Source organism: Myxocyprinus asiaticus, chromosome 10 (assembly GCF_019703515.2).
Source record: "Myxocyprinus asiaticus isolate MX2 ecotype Aquarium Trade chromosome 10, UBuf_Myxa_2, whole genome shotgun sequence".
NCBI classification, from domain to species: Eukaryota; Metazoa; Chordata; class Actinopteri; order Cypriniformes; family Catostomidae; genus Myxocyprinus; species Myxocyprinus asiaticus.
Genome location: NC_059353.1, coordinates 25,260,555 through 25,288,338, shown reverse-complemented (window position 1 = coordinate 25,288,338; position 27,784 = coordinate 25,260,555). Strand labels below are relative to the sequence as shown.

General features: G+C 37.9%; 1 protein-coding gene across 4 annotated transcripts; it reads left to right on the top strand.

Annotated features, from left to right (window-relative positions):
* Positions 1-9: 9 nt before the first annotated feature.
* Positions 10-27,003, top strand: LOC127446904 (enhancer of polycomb homolog 2-like). Of its 4 annotated transcripts, XM_051708224.1 has the most exons (15): positions 245-393; positions 1,159-1,232; positions 1,805-1,964; positions 4,099-4,244; positions 5,523-5,729; positions 15,287-15,435; positions 15,727-15,856; positions 15,974-16,183; positions 16,552-16,635; positions 20,323-20,462; positions 22,202-22,506; positions 23,491-23,612; positions 23,891-24,029; positions 24,475-24,757; positions 26,538-27,003. In XM_051708224.1, exons 3-15 carry the CDS (start codon positions 1,865-1,867, stop codon positions 26,608-26,610), a joined length of 2,088 nt encoding a protein of 695 aa, XP_051564184.1. In that variant the 5' UTR covers positions 245-393; positions 1,159-1,232; positions 1,805-1,864; the 3' UTR covers positions 26,611-27,003. The 4 variants fall into 4 exon arrangements, 3 of the variants coding, with proteins under 3 accessions (XP_051564182.1, XP_051564183.1, XP_051564184.1); XR_007898262.1 differs by lacking the exon at positions 1,159-1,232 and having other exon boundaries at positions 10-393; positions 24,475-26,390; XM_051708222.1 differs by lacking the exon at positions 1,159-1,232 and having other exon boundaries at positions 10-393.
* The last annotated feature ends 781 nt before the right edge of the window (positions 27,004-27,784 follow it).

The window sequence follows — 27,784 nt, the reverse complement described above, 5'->3', positions numbered from 1 at the left end:
ACGCTCACACTCTTTGGCAGTGTGTCGCGCGTGCTGTCGGGATCATGTCCGCCATGTTTTCACACCATCCGAGAAAAAAAAGCCCGTGAAAAACCACCAAAACTCACTCAGAGATGGCTTTAACCGCCGGATTTCGATTGAAGGGACGCGAGTGAGCGTGGCCGCGGAGAGAACCGTCGGCTCGTGTGTGTATTTGTACCGAATGATCCGTGTTTAGTGTGTTTGTGATCGCTGAAAACAATGAGTAAACTCTCGTTCCGCGCGCGAGCGCTAGACGCCGCCAAACCGCTGCCGATTTACCGCAATAAAGACCTCCCGGACCTCACTGACTGTGTGTCCATCAACCGAGCGGTCCCGCAAATGCCAACCGGGATGGAAAAGGAGGAGGAATCGGTATGTGGATAATTTAAAATTTTGATTTTTTCACGGGGTTCAGATGCATAGCAGGGTGTTGGTATTCACGTTGCGTTTACGCACGATTCGCTACGTAAGATTATTCACTGCTCAAAGAGGTCCGTAAATAGCGTAGAGAGGCTCTAGGTTACGTTGAAACTTAACGAAAATTGCGTAATGGTGGGACAGTTTTTACACTAGTGGCGTGAAGTGAGGTATTTACGTGAGATGTTCGCTTGTGGTGGGTGCGCATGGACGTCAGGGTGTTTGCGCAGATGTGTTAGAGATTAACGTACTTTACGTCTGGAATACATGATTGAACGACATGCTTCTGGAAAGCCGAGTCTGTTTAGTTTCTTCAGTAGTCCTGGTGTTAGATTCTACTGTCCCATAATTTAAAGCGTTCTGCACTTACAAAAATGACCATGGTACTACCATAGCTTTTTGGACATTTGGTAACCCTTGTATTCTTTGTCCCTTACCTTAGGGTCACTCGTAAATACCATGCTACATAGAATATCATTCAGTACCATATTATACAAGTACCATGGTTTTACCATCTGATAACATGGTACCGCCACAGTACTTTCAAGGAACTGCTTGTTTGCCCCTCAAGGCACAGTTTAAAGCAAATCCACACCCTGATGTTGTCATGATTAATTTATTTTTTAATGATGATAGTCATATTGTTGTTTTGTATTGTTAAACATCCTAGTTGTCATAATGTTCACTTACCTTTCACCTGTCATGGCTTTCTGTCTTCAGTCTTCAACTCCAGCAACAGATCATTATGCAATTAATGTATTCCCACATTTGATTCACCCTGATGTCATTTGATAGTAAGTGAAGTGAGTTTCTATTAAAACAGAACTGTTATGTGAAGGTGTACAACCTGGTCATATAGTAGTATAGAAAAGCAACTCTTTTTAAGACTCAATATACAATTTTTTTTATATATAATGGTACTTGAGGTAAACATTAGTATTAAATAAAAGTTAAGATTTGCACCTTTCACCACTCGCCTTTCTATTATTGAACAATCTACTGTAACTGCTGTCGCACGAAAAACAAAAAGTGAATTGCAGAACATAGTGCCGAGATCATTTGAATTTGTATGCTTGTGAGGGTTGTAAGCCTTTGCAGCGAGTTTCATCACGTAGCTGTTCTCAGCTGCATTAGAAGCGAATTTTTGTTTCTGTCTGTGTGTGTTTAACTTTTTATTGCTGAGTCCAGCTTAACTCTCTGGTCTTACTTACTACCACATTGCAGTGTGGAAACATGTTGTGCTAGACATGGCACTAGGTATCAAAACCTGACATGGTGAAACTTTCATGTGACCACAATTTTTGGCGGTTACACACATCTAGTTTGCAGAAGGTCATGGAGCTCTCTCTCTCATACTGTGTTTCAGGAGCATCATCTCCAGAGGGCCATCTCCGCCCAGCAGGTGTTCAGGGAAAAGAAGGAAAGCATGGTCATCCCTGTGCCAGAGGCAGAGAGTAACATCAACTATTATGACCGCCTTTACAAAGGAGAGTTCCGCATCCCCAAACAACTCATCCACATCCAGCGTGAGTGGCTCTCTATTATCTACATACCTCAGGACAATCCCAACAGGATACTTACATATGTTCACATTACATTTGTGTTTTATTATTATTGTTGAAATCAAGTGTGGACATCCCAAGTTTAGAGTCAGCACACAAGTGTTTTGAACTATAGGGGGCACTGTCTCCAAACTGCACGGGTATCCTCAGGACATGATGTTGAAGAAAAAAAAAGCATACAAATTTTCTTTTAAATCCGACAATGCATTCAAAAGATATATCACTTTTTAATAAAATTCAGAATGGCGTGGAGCAGAGATGCCCAAGCTAGGCCCTGTTGGTTAAAGTTGGCCCGTTATGAGTATGACCTTGATTTGGCCCTTCTTGCCTTAAATGACGAGGAGAAAAAAAAGGGGGAAAATGCCATTGACGCAGCTCTTCACTGCACTAGTCAAGCAGATTGCAGAGTAATATTTTTTTTATATTATGAAATCATAAAGGAGGGAAACCTGTTCAACTTTTATATTTGAATATAATACAGTTTGATTTAATGCAACATTTACTTTCGGCCCATGACCCTCAAGCAAGTTTGATTTTTGGCCCTTCGAAGGAAAAAGTTCGGACACCTCTGGCGTAGAGGCAGCATGGCCGATATGGGAAAATTGTATCGTTGCAGTCCTCATGGCCCAAGGAATCTGTTGACATACGGTTCCAAAGTTATGGGCAAAAATAGCCTTTTCCCACATTTCTTGACCCGTAGGGGACACTGTCTCCAAACTTTGCATGTAACCTCAGAACATGGACCTTACGAAGCATACCAAGTTTCGTTTCGATAGGCCAAAATGTTGCAGAAATACAGCCTCAAATCCATCTTTTCACGATTGCATCGTTAACTTTACAATGGCAAAACTGTTAAACAAAGGCAAAAATTTTAATTCTTTATTATAATTTCTGTGCAGCTCGGTTTGGAGATTATTTTGAGACATTGTTTGTGCAACATCTGTTGCTACATCCGTTGGGCATTCCAATTTCTCCCATTCATTTTAATACCAGTGGTCCGTCTCTGCTAAACTGTCTCTAGTATTCCTTATTTGAATACAGTTGGTTTAAAGAGCACCTATTATGGTTTTTAAATGTGCTTAATTTTGTTTTAAAGGTCTCATACAATAGATTTACATGCATCCAAGGTCAAAAAAACACTTTAATTTGCTCATAATTTAAATTGCAGCATTACCTTTTTTCCCCAGTGTCAAAAACGACTCGTTCAATGATCCGTTCTAAAGGATTCATTCTAAACTCCTCCTTTCAGAGAGCCTACTCTGCTCTGATTGGTCAGATGTCTCAGTCTGTTGTGATTGGTCTACCGCTTAGTGTAGTGTTTGAGGGTGGGTCAAAGCTGTTCGCGAGCAGCCAGTGAAGACCAGATGCGGGTTATTTGTTACCAAATTATGTAGGTTAGTACAGGAAGTAAGTCTGGAATTACTAACGACTCGTTTCAGGTGTTCAGAATCGGTTCTTTCTTTTGGGAGTCAATAACTCCATTTGTCGTGCACTTTGAATTTTGAAACTTTGCAGACTTTTTTACATTCCCAAACAGCTATATAACACACTACATGAAAGGTAATATTTGAAAAACCATAATATGTGCTCTTTAATAGGAAGATAAACTTGCAGTGGAAAATCCATTCAGCTTGTTGAGTTCTCCACTATCTTGCTGTCTAAATGTAAAATATTGAGCCTGTTTACATGCACACAATAAGCTGATTGCTCTCTAAAATCAGCTTATTTAAAAAATCTTACAAGGCAAGAAATCCGCGTTTACATGTCATTTGAAATAATCGTGTTATTCTCTACTTTTGACATCAAACCGTGAAGAGGCATGTGCTCAACACGTGCATACATTGAATGAGCCGGTAATAACACCAGGTGAAGAGTTTACATGACACGCAAAATCGACATAATGGGCAAAAATCTACCCATGTCGATTGCGTTATTCATAAGCCGTTTATGGCTTTTACACCGATAAAGGAACAAGGTTTATTGCGTTTACATACCACGCGCGTTGTCGGCTTATTAAGCATAATCGGTGTAAGAACATTCATGTAATGCGCTCAATGTTAATATCTCAAGCTGACCTGTACCTGTTACTCTGCACTAGCTCTGGGTCTGGATTATGAACTGCCTGACTATGATATGGACTCGGAGGACGAGACTTTACTGAATAGACTTAACCGCAAGATGGAACTCAAACCATTGCAGTTTGAGACCATGATGGACCGGTTAGAGAAAGCTAGCACAAACCAGGTAAGAACAGCCTCATGTTTAAAATACATTGTCTGGCCAAAAAAAAAGTTTCCATTTGTATTTAAATAAGCAGATACTTAAGAGCTTATGATTGGATAATTTTTGCAGTGATTAATATGTTTCAGCTGGCAACAGTTCTTTTAACCCTAACCGATGCAGTGTGTAGTTTCTCATTTCTAAAACAAACATGAAGTTACTGTGTTTCAGAAGGGGCAAATTATTGGCCAGCATCAAGCAAAGAAAGGAGATTGCTGAAATCATTGGAATTGGGTTAAGAACTGTCCAACGCATTATTAAAACATGGAAGGATAGTGGTGAACCGTCAGCTTTGAGGAAGAAACGTGGTCAGAAAAAAAATCTTGAATGATCGTGATCGGAGATCACTTAAAATCTGAAGTCACATCGTAAAAAAATTCACGGCTATGTTTAATAGTGAAAGTGCATTTCCACACGCACAGTGCGATGACAATTTACAGGATTGGGACTAAACAGTGTGGCCACAAGAAAGCCACTTGTTAGTGAGGCTAATTGGAAAAATGACTTCAGTTTGCTAGGGAGCATAAAGATTGGACTGTGAAACAATGGAAAAAGATCAAGTGGTCTGAAGAGTCCAGATTTACCCTAATCCAGAGCGATGGGCGTGTCAGGGTAAGAAGGGAAGTGCATGAAGTGATGCACCCGTCATGCATAGTGCCCACTGTACAAGCCTCTGGAGGCAGTGTTATGATCTGAGGTTACTTCAATTGGTCAGGTCTAGGCTCAGCAATGTTATGCGTCAGCTGACTACCTGAAAGTTCTGAATGACCAGGTTATCCCATCAATGGATTTTTTCTTCCCTGACGGCACAGGCATTTTCCAGGACAACATTGCCAAGATTCATCACACTCAAATTGTGAAAGAGTGGTTCAGGGAGCATGAGGAATCATTTTCACACATGAATTGGCCACCACAGAGTCCAGACCTTAACCCCATTGACAGTCTTTGGGATGTGCTGGAGAAGACTTTACGGAGTGGTTTGACTCTCCCATCATCAATACAAGATCTCGGCCAAAAGTTAATGCAACTCTGGATGGAAAGAAATGTTGTGACGTTGCATAAGGTTGTCGAAACAATGCCACGACGAATGCGTGCTGTAATCAAAGCTAAAGGTGGTCCAATGAAATATTAGAGTATGTGATTTTTTTTTTTTTTTTTTTTGTCCAGGGAGTGTATCTTTGTGTATTGTTTCCCCTTTCATTCACATGCATTCCTCTGAAACTCTCAATTATTGTTTTGTAGCTGGTCACTTTTCAGGAGGCCAAGCTGCTGCTAAATGAAGATGACTATCTGTTGAAGTCAGTGTATGATTACTGGATGAGGAAGAGGAAGAACTGCAGGGGCCCATCGCTCATTCCGCAGATCAAGCAGGAGAAAAGGGATGGCTCCACCAACAGCGACGCTTACGTGGCCTTTAGGCGTCGCACGGAGAAGATGCAGACCAGAAAGGTAAACCAGTGTGTTCTGCGTTATGTCACGCATGTCTCGATCACATTGCCGTTCAAAAAGGACACTTTCTTGCATTCTGCAATGTTTTATGCACATTAAGATGGATGTTTTAATGGCAACACATATTTAAACATAGTATTTGAAGTCATTCGTGTGTTTTTTTTTTTTTTATACCGATTTTGAAATGTCCAATAGGATGCAATATTTACATATACTACTGTTTATTTGCAACAAAAGAGATAAACACTAGATTGCTGAAAATATATGAACTTTTATAATTCAGGCTGTCAGTAGATTTTTGAACTGGCATGCATGTAGCTAATAGGGATGGGCACGGGTACTCGGAAGTGATCAGTAATGATCATGCATGACGTGACTTTTCACTAAATTAAAAATTTTGTGATAACTATGCACAAGCATATCAAAGAGGGGCCTTATTTATAATTGAGATTATGTCATGATTTTCAGCAGTACCTTGCTGTTTGAGTCATCACAGCAACAAGCTTCAACACAGCACACCGTTATTTTGACCCCGTTTACTCCTGGTAAGATGAATTTCGGGTGATCCAATCGCATGTGGTCAATGCTAAATACAGATGTAAAAGGACTCTAAAACAATTTGTGATCGGATCACAAAAACCACGTGGAGGTAGTCAAAAATGCATGTGACCACATTGCATTTGAGGTGTGAACAGTAATCCGTCCTGAATGCGTCCCGGACAGCAGCAAAGCACCATCTATCACCTGTCTGTCAAACGCTGCACTAAAAGGAGTTTAAACTTTACCAGTTACGAGCGGCTTTAAAAGGAAATAATCATCTGAACCGAAAATTTGGAAAAAAACATACACAAGCAGGAGAACTTCACGGATCTTCTTCAGTGTGTCTTCTTCATTGTTCAGTGTGAGAATCAGCGCAATTATGCAGTAATTGAAATCAGAGACCCTTTCCTCGAAATCCAAACACAAGTGGTCACAGGAGATGCACTTAAGCGACCAGGTGCAAACAGTGATATGTCTGCCTGACCACATGTGATCGGATCACCCGAGATGCATCTTAATACCAGGTGTAAACGGATCCATTATGTCCAAGGCAGAGATAGCACTCAACACTCTAGAGAAGTGCACACACCAGTCGAGTTTTTCCTTTTAAACAGCTAGATAGCACAGCTGAATGAAACAAAACCCATGGTTTTCAAAACAATTTTCAACTTAACACAGCGTATTACAGGGTACCGGCGGGTCCTTAAGTCTTAAAGTCCTAAATTTACTTTTAAAATTTAAGGCCTTAAAAAGTCTTATATATCTTAAATTACAAGAAGACTTAAATTTTGTTTGCTGAGGTCTTACATTTTGGAGTGTGAATAGGGGAGATGCTTAAAACAGCAGAATCTGCTCGAGTCAAAATCATATCTCTCTCTCGTGCAGCCAGCATTTAGTAGCTGATGCTTGAGGTTTAGTGTGAGCGTGCGCAGGGAAGCACAAGCAAGTGTATTTTTACTGAACTTACAATGTTACACATAAACCTGTTAATCCGAAATGCAAATGTCATTATTCTGCATCACTGTAAGCGAGCGAAGCACTAACACTATCGCTCCTGTCATCAAATCATCAAAGCTGTCAACATTGCAACATTGGCGGTCTTTTGACACCTTTCAAATTGTGACGCTTCCTTATTTTACATTCACCTTTGACAAGAATTGTAAAGATAACAGAAATACTCAGCTGCAGAGTTACACCTGTTATATCTCTCTAGATCAGACACATACATTTCTGCCATCTGAATCAGTCAGTTTTAAACATTTTATAATAATATACAAAACAATAATAATATAAATAGTATAATATTAATAATATACATGATATGAAAATATCTATATTTAGTATATAATCTGTTTTCAGTATACATCATAACTAATTATGCAGCACAGTTCTCTTTCATAATTTAATCTGTTAACATTTTCAATACATATTGTCAACTTTAAACGGCCATTTTTAAGGTAACTAATGAGTTTTGACTTGAGATTTCACACAAAAATGAAAATTGTAATCACTTACCTTCATGCTATTGCAAACATGTATGACTTTTATCAGTGGATATCAAAACGAGTTATTAGGGAGTTTCAGTCACCATTCACTTTCATTGAATGAAAAAAAGATGCAGTGATAGTGAATGGTGACTGAGACTAAACGTCTCCTTTTTTGTTACACAGCAGAGAAAAATTCATACAGACGCGAGGGTGAGCAGTGATGATAGAAATACAATTTTTAAATGAACTGCCATTTTAACTACCTGTTAAAGTATTTGTTAAAGGTATCTGCCAAGAAAAAATATAGAAATGTTATTCAGCACATGCTAGAATTTATTCACAGCAGTGCCATATTTGATCTTTAATGGGAATGACAACGAGGCTGTGCGGGATAAACGTACAGTCACTTCAATGAGCTGCACTGCAGTTTAAAGTGTTTTTGAAAAAAATCTTTTAAAGAACACTCAGTAGACAACAAAATTTCAGACAACATGAGTTGTGGAAAATCAGATGGGAACTAGGAGCTTTTTACAGCTTTATACTGTGTGTGCCAAGGAAGAGATGGCAAGTCTATCCCTCACAGCCTTGTTTCCATTCCCATTAAAAATCAAACCTAGACCAATCCTCTTGTTTATAAAAATGTCAGCACATGTGCAGAAAGTGGTGGCAGAAAGCCCACTGACTGTTTTGTTAGATTTGACAGATTAGATGATTAAACAAAAGTATAAAACAGTCAGCTCTGTTGATGGCTTGAAGCCACAGCAGTCAACGAGAGCCCACAAAATAATTTTTCAACAACGTAATCCGATAAAATGTTACTTTTTGTGCATGGTTTTTGCCACCACTTCTGTGTTTGACAGAAGCGGTGACATTGCCAAAGCATTGGTCTATTGCGTCACGTCTTGCTGGAAAGCAAGAGGCTAAAGAGAAGGGTCATGATATAGGCTACATACTTTAGGCTACGTGCATTCATAATGAATTCATATAGAGTTTCAATGTTGTATTAACTTATTTTAAAAAAGAAAACGCATAAATGCACAATAAAATATAAAAAAAAAAGATGTCCAGAGACATCCAAGTAGCCTCAGTGGTTTTTTATTTACCTGCTAATTAATTATTTAATGTGGTCTTAAAATTTTCTTTTATTTGGCCTTAAAAGTCTTAAAGTCTTAAATTTCGTTCCTTCGAACCTGCAGATACCCAGTATGAACAATGTGAATTTATTGAATGGTTATTACAGTACTGCAGATGGTTTAAAAATACATGGTTCAGCCAGCCATGATGAAAACACAGGGCTCTTCACTTACATTTTTAAGAGCACTCGTACCCCTAAGAGAACAATTTTAGGGGCTCAGTAGAAATTCATTATTTCTTTGTTTCTGTTAATGTATCACAACAGATCATGCATATACACAAGCAGGCATTAAGAATTACTTAAGAATTCATAAACAAAAGAATTAAATGACAACAGTCCTGACTGATCTCCTTTATAATCCACTAATAATATGTTGATGACACTTTATACTTCCATTTGCCATTAACAAACATATACAGTAGGTAATTCTTAACAGTAGTAGTTCATCAACATTTAAATCTATTAAATTAAACTTTCAAGACATTCATAACTATATGCATGTATTTTCATGCTGTTTTGTTTTTTTTAATCGTTTTTTTATTAAAATGATTCTATGATTCTACTTGTATATCAGAAATTCTATACATTTTTACGGCCACGGATGATAGCACTGTCCCCGCACACTGTGTGCTCACGTGCATGGGCGCGAGAGAGGCCGCAGTCATCCATGGCTGAGAGAAATGCAAAAAATACAAAAGTATAATGTGGATAAAAATGGTATGATTATAATACAATGATTTTTGGAACACACATTGCCTGCCATGCGGTGGGATTTTGCTTAACCGCAGAAGACATGATACTTCATATATTTCAAGCGGTTGACACATTTGTACTGGTCTATAGTTGACTGCGACGCAGAGCCTTGCAGCTGCTTGATGATCTTATTATAAAGTGTGAACATGTCACCAAGATATGCAGTTTGAAGAGGTTTTTGCAGTCTTGCAGTGCGTAATTATGATGTAAAATATCTTTGAATTTCGAAGATCCAGTAAGCAGAATACTGTAAGTTTGGTGTTCGTTATCCTCACTAGAGCTGAAACAACTAATCAATAAAATCAATAATTATCGATAATGGAAATCGACATTGAATTTCATTATCGATTACTTGGATATTTGCAGTAAGCACGGAGAAGCCCCGTCAGTGACGTCACTTCACAGCCAAGTGAAAAATGTGTTGCGTTATGAAATTGTTTGAAAAACAGCGGAGACAAGTTGAAGCAGAAAATACATGACCCAAGTTGTCCAGCGCACGATCATTTTATAAGCACTTCAAAGAAGATCATAATAAGCATGCAGTTTAATGTGGAGCGGTTGCTGCGTCAGGTGCGTCAACGGAGTGCTTGCTGTTTGATGCGCGAGAGTTGTTTCTCTCCAGCGCATCACTTACATTTTAATGCTGTTTTCTATGTTTTATAATGTAAACATGTTATGAATTCAAAATCAGTCACATATTTCTCAAAACTGTTTGTTCTTACCACAAGCGAGTCTCCGTTATACTCTGAGCAAGCGAGCATGCGCATCCTCGTCAATCAAACCGATCACAATTGAGAAAGGGAGAGCAATCATTTTGATTAAACTGTCCAACGTCATACCACGATTTCTGTTTCAATGTAATCAGTTGTGAAGCTTTCATGGATATCAGACTGATGTCTCAGCAGTCGAGGTGTGCTGGTTTTTAAAGTGTTTTCTCCTGCTCATGTAAGCTCAGAGTCTTTTCAGCGCGAGAGTAAATTTGCACAGGTTTTACAGATTATTGTACTATATTAAACTGTATGTAATGCTGAATATAATGTATAATAATTCTAAGGGTCCTGATATTTGAAAGTCCTGATAATGCCACATGTAATGTTTGATTTCACTAGTAAATGTATACTATGGAAAACATTATTTTACTGGATATGCATACACAATTTTTTTAAAAGAAAAGTTTAGAAACATGTAATCAGTGAAAATACTATTTTAAAAACTATAATATTAAAATACTTAAATGTTTGTAATCAGTGACCATGCACAAGCATATGTATCATAACATAATTATGTATTTTTCAGCTGGGCAGAATTAGGGGTCAAGCCCCGAACATTTTTCCGGCATTTAGAATTTTCTGAAAAACCTACTTTTTCGAACTCGTCCTAGGCCGTTTGTCCGATTTGCACGAAAATTGGCCTGCATCATCTAGAGGCACTCAAGACAAAAAGTTATTTACAGAATTTTGATAAACCATACCGTTTTCGAATGGCGCTTCAATGAATTAGACAAAGAGCACTAAATAAATATGCTGTATTTTACAAATGACTTGGCGTATCATTACGAAACTCGGTATGTGTCTTTGGCACCATGCTCTGAAGGGACTCAAAGTTTCGGGACAGCGCCACCTTGTGGTCAAATTATAATGCTATTTCTAAAAATGCTAATAGCTATTGGCTCCTTTTGCCTACTGTCATGAGACTGGTCTTGATAGATTCCGTGGTTCATGCCGAGAACATTGATATGATGTCATGGTCGAACAAACTTCCTGTCTGCCGTTTTTAAATGTTTTGAAAACCTACTTTTTCGAACTCCTCCTAGATTGTTTGTCCGATTTGCACGAAAATTGGCCCGCATCATCTAGAGGCACTCACGACAAAAAGGTATTCACAGAATTTTGATAAACCATACTGTTTTCGAATGGCGCTTCAACAAATTCAATGAAGAACGTGCAAAATTGAACTTGAGGCTGTGTCTCCGCAACGCTTTGAGGGATTGGGACAAAACTTGGTACGTGTCATCAATATTAGGCCCTGAGGTTACCTGCATTGTTTTGGCACACTGCCCCCTACTGGTCAGGAGATAGAAAAATGGCTATTTTGGCTTATAACTCTTGAATGCTTTCCTGCATGATAACCATCATGCTCAGATACTACCTGAGCAGTTTCAGAACAGCGCCACATACTGGACAAAAAGTCTAAGAACTATCTGTTGTTTTTTTTGTGATTGAAAGTTTACTTTTTCTAACTCCTCATACACTGTTCATCAGACTCTAACCAAAAACATGTCACAAAGCTTCTTTTGCTGCTCATGGTGCCGATAATTGGCTTGACCCCAGTATCGCTGCTTGCAGCTATATTTATTAATATTTCTGTTCTCGTGTCACTATTGCCCTCTGCTGGGCTGATTTTTGTCAACTCCATGCCCTGTTGATCATTTTGCTCTTTAAAGAGCACTTTTTGTTCCGTTTTACAAGGAGCTGTTTTGCATATGTCCTGAAAGTAATAATAATAATGAACTTTGTTAAAAGTTTTGTGAGCATATAGAATTGTGAATTCAGTAATGTAAATCAAACCAAATCCTTATGCCCTTTATCATATCAATTTTTTGAAAAATCATATTTGAGTAAAATACAGGAAATAAAATGTCACTTTTATTCGATTAATCGTAGAAATAATCGAAGATTAATCGATTGTCAGAATAATCGTTAGTTGCAGCCCTAATCCTCACACAGTTATGCAAAGAGTATCTGGTTGGTAGAGCGACATTTCATGAAGTTTTGCTACAGTTACCAGGGTGTTTTTTTTTATTATTTAATTTTCTGTTAAGATTTCGCTTATCACGTTGATATAGATGAGGATGCTGACATGCTGTTTTACTGGTAATTAGGGATGCTAAAATCAGGTTTTTTACAGCTGATTCCGATCACAGATCTTGTCACCTGATCGGCCGATACCGATCATTTCACCTTTTATCAAGATCTCTGTCACAACTGGCTATATGTAAGCTTTCTGCACACTGTCACTATTTATTGAATTTTTTCTCAGTTACACTGTCTGGCCAAAAAAAAAGTTGCATACTCTAATATTTTGCTGGACCACCTTTAGCTTTGATTGTGGTGTGCATTCGTCGTGGGTTAGGGTTAAAGAAAAAAATCCATTGATGGGATTAACCTGGTCATTCAGTACTTTCAGGTAGTCAGCTGACTTAAGTTTATTGCCGCATAACATTGCTGAGCCTAGACCTGACCAATTGAAGCAACCTCAGATCATAACACTGCCTCCAGAGGCTTGTACAGTGGGCACTGTGCATGATGGGTGCATCACTTTATGCACTTCCCTTCTTACCCTGACGCGCCCATCGCTTTGGAATAGGGTAAATCTGGACTCTTCAGACCACATGACCATTTTCCATTGTTCCACAGTCCAATCTTTATGCTCCCTAGCAAACTGATGTCATTTTTCCAATTAGCCTCACTAACAAGTGGCTTTCTTGTGGCCACACAGCGGTTTAGTCCCAATCCTGTAAGTTCTCGTCGCTTTATGCGTGTGGAAGTGCTCTAACTTTTACTATTAAACATAGCAGTGTGTTCTACTGTCTTTGTTTTATTTTTTTTTACGATGTGACTTCAAGCATTTTAGTGAGCTCTGATCACGATCATTCAAGATTTTTGTCCGACCACATTTCTTCCGCGAGGCTGACGATTCACCACAATCCTTCCAAGTTTTAATAAAGCGTTGGACAGTTCTTAACCCAATTCCAATGATTTCAGCAATCTCCTTTCTTTGCTTGATGCTGGCCAATAATTTGCCCCTTCTGAAACACAGTAACTTCATGTTTGTTTTAGAAATGAGAAACTACGCACTGCATCAGTTAGGGTTAAAATAATTTTTGCCAGCTGAAACATATTAATCACTGCAAAAATTATCTTAAGTATCTGCTTATTTAAATACAAACGGTGAAATAATATTTTATTTTTTATTTTTGGGGGGGCAGGCAGTGTATATATCATTTTGCCTAGGTTTTGCAGACAAAGTTTAAAATGGTTATTAAAAAAGCTTTTTTAATAAGACTTTTATAGGCTAACAAAATATTCTCTGTATTAAGATAGTTAGCCCTATAAAAATGAAGCTTTGTGTCAAACCGAAGACAAACTGATAACTGATAGTTGCAATTAAGCTTAATGTGACATTTTTGGTTATTGATTCATTGTCATTGTTTCAAATAATAATTATTTCTTATTTCTGTTTTATTTTTGCATTATATTCAATACATTATATTATGGCATCTTAAGATTGTATAAAGAATTATTATATTTACAAATTCCTTGCTTTTTCATTTAGTTGGATGATTTTATTAGTATTTCATTTTTCACTTGTTGCTGCTTGAACTTTAATGAGGGGAACACGCACTTTCTCTTGAGGGCAAGATATGAAAGGAAAGCTGAGAAAGAGCTCATGGTTCTGGACTCTACATGTACTGCTATTGTTAATGCCGTTTAATCGGGAGATATTTAATAAAGATGTTTGAATAATAAACCACATCTTGTAACTCATGTTATTACTGAGATTGACTAGTCAGTTGTTGAATAAGCTTGCGTTGTTTTCCCTTTGCCTTGTTGCGTGTGAAACGCCACATTAACAGTACAGTACACACACATTTCATATTCGCCATACCTCTTCCACTGCAACACTATGCCAGTATTCCCCACACTCCGTGATGCCATGACAGTGCTGCTGATATCTTCTGCGTCAGGAGCGATCAGTTTAAGCTTTCAGCCAAATTACCGATCACCGATCGAGTCATAGGACGTGAATATCGGCCGATACCGATTGGTGGCCGATCAATCAGAGCATCCCTACTGGTATTTCACATTTTTGTTTGACTGGCTATTTTTCTTAGAATCTAGCTTGTGATTGCAAGGTTTTTTTAGACATTTGTCATTATTCAAAACACTGTCAGTCATTTTGACTGAAAAACAAACAAGAAACTCCACTTTAACCATCTTTACATGGGACAGTGTTTTCTATAGAATTCAGCTCTTGCAGCAGAGTGCCGCTTCTCTCTCTCGGTCTCTGCTTGCGCATGAAAGAGGGAGAGGAAAAAACGGCACTTTTAATGCAAAAATTACTAACAATCCTCTTTTAGAAATACTTGCTATACAAGGCAAGATGCATTAGGGAGTTTTTATTCTGATGGAAAGCTGCAATAATAAGTTTATAACTTTGGGTTTTAGATCAGCTGTCACTTGCAGCCAAATAATTTTCCCCATTCGCACACTGTAATTTTTACTCACAAATGCAAGTGAAACACTCGCACTGTAGAGCCCTGAAACAGTGGTGCTGTTTCCCCCCCCCTTATTGTGCTTATTGTGGTGGCAAAATGTCAAATGTACATCCCTAGTAGGTAATGCTACTGCTAATCAGCCATGTGGTTAATATGGCTGATCTTGCAAAAAAAAAAAAAAAAACACACCATATAATAATTAATCAGCCTATCAATAGTCTTGAGCTTTCTGATAATTTTTTTTTTTTTACTATAGAGTGCATTACAGCATTCTGTGAAAAGATCACATTTTCACCTCAATAGAAGTGTGTTGGAAATAGAATTCACACCTACTTCACAGGAACAGGATCTGTTCTCTCTGTAGAATCGTAAGAATGACGAGGCGTCTTATGAGAAGATGCTGAAGCTGAGGAGAGAGTTCAGCCGAACAATGAGCATCCTGGAGATGATCAAGAAGAGAGAGAAGAGCAAACGAGAGCTGCTGCATCTGACGCTGGAGGTGGTTGAGAAAAGGTGTGTACACACACACCTTACCCCACTCTCATTATGCTTACATAACACACACACCTACTGTGGCATAAATATGTCCCACCAGCCTTACCTCTCATCACCTAGACTAAAATTGTTTGTTCACAAGAGGGTTAAGCTGATTTGAGTGTGTTGTTAAATGCACTTTATAAATAAATCTGTGTTAGAACAGCTTGATGTTTTACTTAAAGTGACTTATTTCTCTCTCATTGCTGGTTTTCACATCTCACTTAGCTTGAAATATTTTATTTGTTTCCCCTGTATTATTTATTTTAGGTATCAAATCGGAGACTTCTCTGGAGACATTCTAAATGAGGTAACTGTACCTCTGGCAGAGAAAACCATTTACCCTGCACCAATATCCCTACCAAACGGCAGTCGGCACAAGACAGAGAGCAAATTTAAGGTAAAGACAACAGCAGTTGGGAAATAGGGCACATGAAAGTACATTGCCAGTGGTATACCAGGTATCAAAATGTGATCATTGATCATTATAAAAGCAATTCTTCTGTGTTTGCTTCAGTCCCACAAATCTGGGCCCAAACACCTGCACCCCTTCACAATCAAGGCTGAGCCCCACTTTGACTTTGTGCGGTCTCATAAGAAGTACAACAAGAGGCCCAAACTCGATTTATTACGGCAGCCTGGTTGGCCAGAGAGGCAGCAGATCATCAACAAGGCAGACATTAAACAGTACGACTTCCACAGCTCTGGAGAGGAAGATTACCCGCTGGTCAGTACGCAGCTCAGTGTTTAGCTACATGTACTCCGTGGTTGATGCTGTGTGCCATAATCATTTCATGTCTTGAAGTAAAACCTCTAAATCTTATGAAAGCTTTCTGATAATGTTTCAATTGAGTTGTAATTTGTTGGTAACACTTCACAATAAGATTCCATTCGTTAACATTAGTTAATGCATTCGGTATCATGAACTAACAATGAACAATATATTTATTACATAATTTGGTCATCTTTGTTAATGTTAGTTAATAAACAGAATTGTTTATTGTTAGTTCATAGTGCATTAACTAATGTTAACAAATGGAACCTTATTGTAAAGTGTTACCAATTTGTTTTTGTTTTTTTCATTCTCTACCCAAGTCTCCAGCTTCAGAGCCGGATGAAGAGAATGATCCAGATGGAATCTTTGCCTTCAAACGGAAGGCTGGCTGCAGTTACCATGCTGTGAGTTTTACTATTGAACGTCAGCACTGGCTGTACATCAGAGCATCTGTAACTGTGTCTGTAAAATGTAATATTTTTCAACCCTTAGACAATATTCAGTATAGCCTATATCTTGATATGTATGTATTTGCATTAAATGAATGCAGGATTAATCAATATTTAATTGCACGAATATAACACATAGTAATAAACTGTTATATTTACTAGGGATGTCCATATTTGACTAGTCGGTCAGTTGTATGAACGACTAGTCTGTGTAAAGGGTGTTAATTAGGCTCTGTTATGTTCACGTGACCCCGATCAGACACGTTTCAGAGGGATAAATGGACGCTAAGAGCAGCACTTTAACACAGTAACAAACAGATATTCAACAAAAAACAAATAAATAGGCTAAATATCTATAACATATTGCACAAAACTATCAAAGTAAGAAATAAGAAAGCCTCCAATTCAGAGAGGCACAAAACCACTTAGGAACGCAGAATGACATGCTTCAATGTAACTGGAGTGCTTCAGGGTAATCCTCGCTGCGCATTAAAAAAGGCAGAACTGCTAGATAATATTGTGGGTACACCTCTAGTTCATGTCTAGGGATGTGTGTGACTAGTCGACTAAATGGTTCTGATGCTGCTAGTCAACACGAATTACTAGTCGGTCAATTCCTCCCTCTCTCATTCATGGCATGCGCAGAAAAATTTCCTCTTGCAAGACCAGCAAAGTAGCTTTAGAAATCACTTTGGTGGTGGTGCGGGAAGCGGATTTCTAAAATGTTGGCTTGCAAAGTCGCTATGGATGTTTTCACATTTGAGTCTTCAAATCTGTGCGTGCTTAAAATTTATTTTCCCACCGAGCGGGCTTTTTCAAGCGCAGGATAAGTCAGGTGAGTCAGGTCCCGTCTTTCACCGGACCATGTTAACATTAATTTTGTTTGTATTTTCAGTGATGTGCCGACTGCATCTATGGGTTAAACCCTTTTATTCTGTGTGCACGTCATGTTTAGAACAATACATTAGGTTTATTGTACATTTCTCAGGCCTTTTTTTTTTCAATCCTAGCTATTTTCTTTACATTGTGTTATTGTTTAATGGTCTTAACCGAACAGCTGTCATATTAGATCATAGGCTAATGCACGTCGTAAAATACACATAACTTTCCAGCGCATTTTTTTTCTCGTAGATTTTGCTTACTTGTGAATTATTTTTAACAATGTCCTGACTGTTTTAATATGTTAAGTTAAGTTTACTTGGCAATTTCCATTTAGAAAAGGCTATTAGGGTTGCTCTGTGGGTCCTGCACTATTTACTCAATTGTTTTCAATAATTATGCCTGTTTTTGCTAACATTAATTAAATGCATGTCATGTTCTGTATTTAATGTAGCCTGCAATGATGATTGTGCAAGTTAAGCACATCGCAGATAAATGCCCCCTTTTCAGCTGAATTTAGTGTCGGATTTGTTTGTTGGAAGTATTTTAAATGGGTTGCTTAAAAACAATGTTTTTGACTCTTTTCTGAGGGTTTCTTTCTTTTTAGACTAGTCGACTCCAAAATTTTCATTTAAACGTCAGTGAAATTAGACGTTCCGCACATCCCTGTTCACGACATCAAGCAGTTTAAATCTTTTTTGCTGCAAAAAGTTTAAATCTTTTTTTTTTTATTATTGATTTTTGGAAGATTACCTCAGCTCTGTGCATACAATGCAAGTGAATGGTGATCAGGCCTTTGAGGCTTCAAAAAGGAGATAAAGTCAACATAAATGTAATCCATAAGTCTCCATTGGTTTAATCAATGTCTTATGAAGCGATCCAGTTGGTTTTGGGTGAGAACAGACCAAAATATATCACTATACACCTTGCCATTGCATTCTCTTGGCACGATCATAATTTAAATCTCAATTACACTTCCTAGTGCTTGACACATGCACAGAGCTCTAGATGGCACTATAGGAAGTGTGATCAAGCTTGAAATCATGATCGCCAAGGAGACTGCAATGGGAAGATATACAGTGAAAAATTAGTTCTATTTTGGTCTGTTCTCACCCAAATCCAACTGGATTGCTTCGGAAAACATTAATTAAACCTCTGGAGTCTGATGGATTCTGTTAATGCTGACTTTATCAGCTTTTTGGAGCTTCAAAGGCCTGATCACCATTCACTTGCATTGTATGGACCAACAGAGCTGAGATATTATTCTAAAAATCTTTGTGTTCTGCAAGTGAGTAAATGATTAGAGAATTTTCATTGTTGGGTGAACTAACCATTTAAAGAGGGGAAACTTCTGTTAGCACACTATTAAGCACAGCAAGTTATCACACAAAAACACTCTCCAAGAAGTTGCAGTTCGTAATTAATTTGAGAAATGCACCTCCCATTAAAACCACCACCTCTAAAAATATTCATGTTAGTAGTCGACCCCACTAATCGACTAGTCAGTTGGTGGACAATTAGTTAACCATCCCTAATATTTACCTACATATATTTTGCTGTAACATGCCATGCAAGGACATCCTTAAACAGTTAGAGGTGATGATTCAAGCAAATCATTGAATTAGTCTTTGAACTTATCTATTGAAACGGGCAGTTTAATATAAATAAATCAAAATCTCTATTCGCAAGTCATGAGACTGGGAGAAGGGTGCGAAACTAGATCCACTGGCAAACAGCTCATTAAAATCACTGTCATTTTCAGGATGTTGCTTAATTGATCATGAATATTGTATAAATATTAAATATATCACCTAGCGCCAGTATGCATGCCTGATCAGCATTGCTCTGTTCATCTCAGTTTTCATTAATCAATGAGGACGTTTGCCATTTAAGAGAGGGACATCAGTGATAAACATTTGGCTATGATTTAACGGGGTTGAATACTCTAATTAGCTTGCGAAATACCTGGACCTCAACAGATCCTTGATGAATACTGATGGTCGTCAAGTGCTCTCATTCCCATAACTTTGTCTGTGATGGCTTTGCCCTTTGCACAGACCCTGTGGAATTTCGTAGTACTATTTAGTAGTTATTAAATTGGGCTACCTTGTGCCTTATGCTGCTGCTGTTTGTTTGGTTAGTGACATTTGCTCTATAATCTATGTTCACATTAACATGCCCAACCATAAATTGCCTTTAAAATTGGGTTGTGAAATTATTTGCTCTTCTGTTATGCATCTACATTGTACTATTAAAGGAATGTTCCGGGTTCAATACAAGTTGAGCTCAATCGACAACATTTGAGGCATAATATTGATTGGATGAGTCAAAAAAAGATTCTTTGCCTTTTGATTTTGGGGTGAAAGATGACCTTGAGATGTTCTTTTCAGGTTTCTTGAGATTGACGTTTCTGTGCGCCTTTCATATGACTAAAAACATAAATAGCTAGTTTGTGCCCACCTGGCATAGAAGGAGTATGCAATCATATTGTTGGCTTCCAATATTTACCTTCAATTTTCATAATACAATCCAAAAATCCTATATCACACACCTCTCATGTTTATAGTTTATGTTTAAACAGTGGCTAAATGGAACATGTGTAGTTATGAACAAGATGTGTGTGTATATTATGAAAGTGTCATGGATGTTTTTTGTTTTTGTTTTATACTTCAAAAGTGATGGAGCAGCTTATTATTTGGCTCTGCAATGCATTGGTAATTTGCTTTTCCAGTGTTAGTCTAATTGTTTGTTTTGTGTCCTCAGCCGCTGGTGGACCAGAGCTGCTCTCCACACTGGCATCAGACAGGCCAGGAGCAGCTATGGCAGCGGAACTGTCTCACCGCCCTCTCTGTGCCCAGACACTGTATTGCAGTGGCTCGTGGGAGGGTGGGCAGAGGTGGCAGGTACATGTTTTTCTTCTATTCAGATTCTCATGCACCCTTTTAACCTTTTGTAAAAAATATTTTATGTAGTGAACTAGTTTATCGCCATCCTGATTGTTACTTTAAATTAAAGTAGAAAAGTTGTTATCAGTGGTTCCCAAACTGGATGCTGCCAGGACTACCTAAGGGTGCTGCAAAATCTCTGCTCAGTTGAAAATGTTATAGCCATCTGTACCAGCATATTAATCCAAACAACAATATTGACAAGAAAAAGAGAAAAGCACTCACTTCCTTGGCTGAATATCTTCAGTAGCTTTACGCCCTATAAATTTCAACGACAGATCTGTTTCTCAGTCAAACTCTGGCTGCATCATTATTAGTGTATATATCGAATAATCATACTAAAATGACTGTTCAATAATTTAAGTAGTTCTATTTCTTAATGTTTAATTGCTGCTGTTGCTGAAACTTAAAGCTTAAAGCACTGTTTACTCTGTTTAATAACTATTTTATTACTAGCTCTTGAATAATTACTTAAAAAAAAACATGCAATGTATAGGAAAAACATGAAGGTTTTTAATTTGTTAATATACTTGTTTTATTATTCATTTTTTGGGGTGCCGTGGGAAGAAAAAAAAACATTGTAAAAGAGTGCCATAGTTTAAAAAACTTTGGTACCACTGGTTTATATGGATATCAGGATTATTGTTTTTTGAATATTTAGTTATATTTTTAATTGTTTCATTTTCATTCGTTTTTGCTCTCTGAAAACTTTAGTTTTCTGCCATGGACACCATGCCTGTTTAATATTTTCCATATAGTAGACTCATGAACAGAGAGGTTAACCAGTTCCAGTGATTCCTTCAAGTCTTTAGCCATCACTCTAGGGTTCTTTTTTTACCTCATTGAGCATTCTACGGTGTGCCCTTTGAGTCATCTTGGCTGGACAGCCACTTCTAGGGAGAGCAGCCACAGTTCTAAATCATCTCCATTTATAGACAAGTTGTCTAACTGTGGAATGATGAATATCTGAGCTCTTCGAGATTTTGTAACCCTTTCCAGGTTTATGCAAAGCAACAATTCTTGAGCGTAGGTCTACTGAGATTTTTTTTTTTTTTTTTGTGCAAGGCATGGTCCACGTCAGCAGATGCTTCATGTGAATAGCAAACTCAAAATGTTTGAGTGCTTTTTATAAGTCAAAGTAGCTCTAACCCACACCTCCAATCTCTTTTTATTAATTGGATGCCAGGTTTGCAACTCCTGACACTAATTAGATTTTGTTAATGCCATTAGCCTAGAGTTTCACATACTTTTTCCAGCCTACACTGTCAATGTTTGAATGATGTATTCAGTATGTACAAGAACAATACAATAATTTGTGTTTTTAGTTAAAACAGATTGTCTTGGTTCATTATTGTAACTTGGATGAAGATCAAACCAGATTTTAAGACAAATGATTACATGAATGCAGGTAGTTCCAAAGTGTTCACATACCTTTTCTTGCCACTGTGTACTGTCTGTGGAACACTAACATTTAATTTGTGCTCATTCTTAGTTTTACTTCGTTTTGGAGTCATAAAAATATATTTTAGTTTCAGTTTTTCCAAATATGTGAGTGGTTATTTTTCAGTTAGTGAAAATGTTGTCCTTTTGTTTTTAAGGATAACACTTGGAGATACTGCTGTATTATCAGTGCTAAAGGTCACTGACTGTAGGTACCACATCTCTCTGAACGTGTTCTGTTTGTTGTATTCCATCAGGTTTCTTTTGGATCGCACCTCCTCGGATCTGGACCGAGCCCTCAGACACCTGGACCCTGACATGTTTTATCCCTCCTCTGACTCTAGTGTGCCTGACCTCCCCGTTCATACAAACACAAACTCTCACGCCGTCTCCAAATCAAACTCTCAGCGCTCACTAACTCAGCTCCTGAGTGACATTCAGGCCCGCAGGTGGAAGTTTTTCCGCCCTCGGCTGCTACAGATTAACTTTAGAGGGGAGGACAAGAAAGGGACTCAGCAGCTGGAAAAAGGTGGAGGGACGCCTCTTTGTAACTGTGTGTCAGGTGAGGCGTCTGTGTTGCAGTCTTGAACAGGATTCATGGTTCCGTAAAGGCCGGTTTATACTTCTGATTTGAACTTACACTGTAGGCTCTGTGTAGTGGCCAATGCAGTTTTTTCATTTATAGTTCTGCGTTGGTGCGTCTGCATCGTTCTGTGAGTAAACGGTCAAAATGCTAGTGAAAATGCCTTCATTTCTGAAATAATTATACATTTCATAAATAAACAAAAGTAATGTTATTTGTGGATTTGTTAGTAGAGTTCATCGAAGTATGTGAACAAGTTGAGATTTAAGTACATATTATTTATTATACATGTCTGCAATGCAGAGAGAAAATAAATCGGGCATATACTATATGCTTGCTCTAGAGTAGCTTAAATAATAAATATTTTTGCACACTTTGCTCCGTGCTTAAAACAACATCAAATTGATTAACTACTTGCTTGACCACCACAAAATGGGTGTCATTTTAAAGCTTAGAAACTGGACATTACAATGCATATAGGCAATATAATCAACTCTTAACAGGTGCTTTTTAATTTGCTTATAAATGAGAAGTGTTCAGTTTTCTTAAGTTAGGAAATGTGATTATTGACTGTACATCATACTGTCAATTAGGTCAAAGCATCATACAGCTAGGAAAGGTCTAGAGTAGAATACAACAAATATTGTTTCCATTGCATACCAAATATACGTATATTAAGTAAAAGTCCAGAGAAAACAGTTTGTTAATGTTTTTGCTTGGAACTTCATGAAACATAAACGCAATATAAAAACAGCAAATGCTTCCAATTAAAACAAGCTCAAATATGAAGACATATGATGCATAGATCTTAAAATCTTGGAGAAAATGGGACACTACCTCAGATGTCTTTATTGTCACCCTGGGGGACAGTCTTTTGTTTAAAATCAGAACAATAACAGCTGTTGTGGTCTGCATTTTGTTCTCTTGGTTCTGGTTTGAAGTGTGTCTGCTTTGCGCATGCAGGTGAGATAACAGAAGAGCAGTTTAACTCCCACCAGCAACAGCTGGTTCAGATGCACAAACAGTTACAGCAAAAAGAACTCCAGCAGAACTCAACAGCACCAGAACCTCACACACACCCACCTGTGAGTACACCACTCAGGCTAAACCGATTTAACTACAATTATTTAATTGTAGTTAAAAATTAACACTTTTTAAAAGGTTTCCCTTATTGAAAAAGTTTTACACATAAATAAATAAGTATTACTTTTGAAAAATTTTAGAATCATATTGATATTAACTTCAGATTAAGAATCCAGTCATATCAGTAGCCCAAAAAGAGCTTGAACTGGTCACCTCATGGGAGTTACAGCTTAGAGAAACCACACAACTTGAATGATGTATGAAAATGTTGCTTTCACAGAACATGGTCTTGTCTGACTGCATGTCTAAGACTCTGGACTCGGCTAGTGCACATTTTGCTGCTTCTGCTGTAGTCAACACTCCCAACAATGAAAACAGACCCCAGATTGCTAGTGTCAATGGCATCCTTCCCAATTCAGGCAAGTGTAACTCCTCTAAGAACACCAGTTCGAAGAGGAATTGAACTGTGGCATTGGAAGATAAAAGAATCTTTTCAGTAGTTAATTTGTATAGTTTGGTCCAAACATTATACAATTAAATTTATATCATAAGTTTGATAAAATTCCTGTTCGTCTAGCTCAACTTGTGCTTGCAAAATAAGTTTGTGGGTTTGATTTCAAGGGAGCACACACATTGAAAAATATATTACCATTTGGAATAAAGGCATTTGAAAAATGCATATTTGGAATGGAAATACATTACATTTGGAAATACACCACCTCTACTGTTTGGGGAATCATAGGACTGCTTGGCAAAACTGTTATTTAGACCTGAATGATAACATCAGCCTTATATTGAGTGGTTAATTGAAACAGAAGCCAGTATGATCGAATATTTGACTTGTGAAAATTTTGTCTCCTGCAGGAAGCTTTAGACAAGACAAATTGAACTGTTCTGCACAGAGTGGAGGTGGTGATTCAGGATCATTAATATTGGCATCAAGCGGATCCAATTCCCAACTGCCTGTGCCTCAGTCTCTGCCTCACGGCCATGGGCACCTGAGCACAGTGAGAGCCGTGTCTCCGGCCCACATGCACCACAGCGCACGCCTGTGCGCCCCCTCCGCCTTAAAACTGGCCAGTGTTGCTAGCAGTCTGGACCGGGTACCCAAGGTCACCCCTACCAGTGCCATCGACAGCATCGCCAGGTCTGAACCCTGACATGCCAGCAATCATTCACACCAAAAAGGACTAAAGAATTTGCCCTATCAGCAATTTTTTAGAATGAGAAATACCTGAAATATTGTACTGCAAAAATGTTGTAAATATTGTATTGATCCTTTGTTTATTATTTATACAAAATAAATAAAATACTTATCAGACTTGATATGATCTGGCCTTAAAGGGATAGTTTACTCAAAAATGTATATTCTGTCATTTACTTACTCGTATGTCGTTCCAAACCAGTATTACTTTCTTCAGTATAGCACAAAATGAGAAGAAATGAAAGTGGATGGGGACCAGGGACTGTCAAGCTCTAAAAATATATTTAAAAAAATATAGCATAAAAAAAAAGGTCAATTTGACTTGTATACTAATATTCCATGTCTTCTGAAGACATATGGTGGCTTTGTGTGAGGAACCAACCGAAATTTTAGTTGATATTCTCTGAAAATCCTGCTTTAACAATTATGATCATAGTTCATATTGATTACATGGAAAAGAGCAGCTTGGACATTCTGTCATAAATGGTGATGTTACTTCTGACAATGAGGCTGCAAAGCATGTACCAAGTACATAGCGCAATTTTCAGTGAAGCTTCATATCGAGGCATGTATTTTCAGGGTCACATAGTCAATGACAAACCAAGTCTCTCTTTTTGTCTAATCACATGCGTGCTCCACTTTGGGTGTTGGAATGTTCGAATCCAGACCTTAGTTTATGGGTCGTAGTTGGCACAGTCTGGTTGATTGCATTGGATTGTGAGTAGTGTTACTGTACTTTGAAATTTTGTTAAGCGGTACTAGGTATATATGTATATGTGTGTGTGTGTGTGTGTGTGTGTGTGTATATACACACACACACACACACACTGCTGTATCCCATCTGCCTCAATGTTTGACGTGTTGTGTGTTCAGAAATGCTTTTCTGCATAGCACTGTTGTAATGCATGTTTATTTGTGTTACTATCACCTTCCTTTCAGTTTGGACCAGTCTGGTCATACTCTGACCTCTGTCATTAACAAGCCATTTTCAGCCACTCGCTGGGTGTTTTTTGTTTTTCGCACCATTCTCTTTACACTCTGGAGACTGTTGCGAGTGAAAATTCCAGTAGATCAGCAGTTACAGAAATACTCAAACCAGCCCGTCTGGCACCAACAATCATGCCATGGTCGAAATCACTGAGATCACATTTTTTCCCCATTCTGATGGTTGATGCGAACATTTAACTGAAGCTCCTGACCTATATCTGCATGATTTTATACATTACATTGCTGCCACACTATTGGCTGATTATCGCATGAATAAGTAGATGTACAGGTGTACCTAATAAAGTGGCCGGTGAGTATGTGTGTGTATAGATAGATAGACAGACAGACAGACCTACTTGAATAAGACATGGCATATGCAGGCAAAGGAAAGGTTCCTCCATTTAAGAACATTTTGAATTCATGTCTTCCAATAACGTGTCTTACAAAACAAAATACCACCAGATGGCACTGTTGTCAGTACTCTGCTGCTTTTAATCTTTTTGTAGCACAGTTAGAAGAAAGCCTCAGAGCTTCACAAGGTTTCATTCCCTATCCCTTGTTATAAACACTGGTTTGGAACAACCTGAGGGTGAGTCAGAAATGACAGAATTTTAATTTTTTAGTGAACAATTTCTTTAACACTATTTATGTTTATCCTACAATATGTGTGCTTGCTCATGACGTGACAACATTGTGTTATTCTCAATACTGTTTTTTTGTTGCTTTTCATTTGCAGGGAGAACCACGAACCAGAGAGACTGGCTCTCAATGGCTTATCAGAGACCACAGTAGCCATGGAGGTCACATAGCCCAACCATAAACGCACAGACTTGAGTGCTGAGAGCTGTGCGCTTCTACACGGACTTATACCCAATAGCAGCATATCAAAATATTAAGATAAATTTGTCAATATTATAAGTGTACATTTTGCAAAATTGGGAATGATCACTACCTTGTAAAATAGCATATTTGTATCATTAGTCTGTCATTTCTGTTACTTGAAATTAGATTTTTTTTTTTTCATCATGCTTTTGCACTTGGAAATGCAAGCAAGACAAGTGCATCAGTTCATGTTGGGATCATGAGCATGAATATAGGTCCTGCATCACTTGTTTTAACTATTTATTTTGCAATGTTTACATTTTTGTATCTCGTACAAATAAATCCAATTTTGTGGCCACAAAATGCAGACATGGCTAGTATACCATGCTTTTGTGCTTTTTTTCTTTATAGGAAGGAGAAAGCTCAGTTTGGTTTCACAGGTCAAGAAAATGTGTGATTATCTTCTCTTTAAGATGTCAGCATTTTTTAATGGTTTATTTTCTTGTCTTCCTCTCCTTGTTTTAACAAGTACAGAATGTTAATTCTTTAGACCAGCAGCCTCCATCTGAATGTACATCTTTGAACATCCTTGAAAAATCTAGCAGAAGACATCCAATCTGGCAACTAGTTTAACACTCATTCATATCCAGCTGTGAAATTCAAAGTATAATTGTAACAAATACTGTCATCCGTCTTGCTTATGAATGCTGAAATTGATACATCTCAGTCCAGTTTCTTCAAATAAATGTCCCCTTTTCAAATGGCCTTTTAAATTAAATGAGTAAATGTATTACAACAGCTGCCAGTGTTTGGTTGGCTTGATTTACTTTATCCATTTTCAGCTGCCCGCTATCTCTAAAATTAAATAAAGTTTTAGTTTAGACATCCTAGGCATACATGTTTTCCTTATATGTTAAGGCAAGTTTAGGGAGACAAAAATTAACTATTGATTGAGATATGAGCTGTTGAATTAACTTGACAGATCTCAAAGAAATTGTTTATATTTCAGGATGTGATGTTATTTCCAAACCACAATGGAAGGACCTTTTACTCATTTTATGTGATTTTCCACATCATTTTGAAGATGTCAAACATACTATTCATTACTTTTGGAATAAGGCATCAGAATGGTGAGCTCCATTCCTTCATAATCGGACCCCA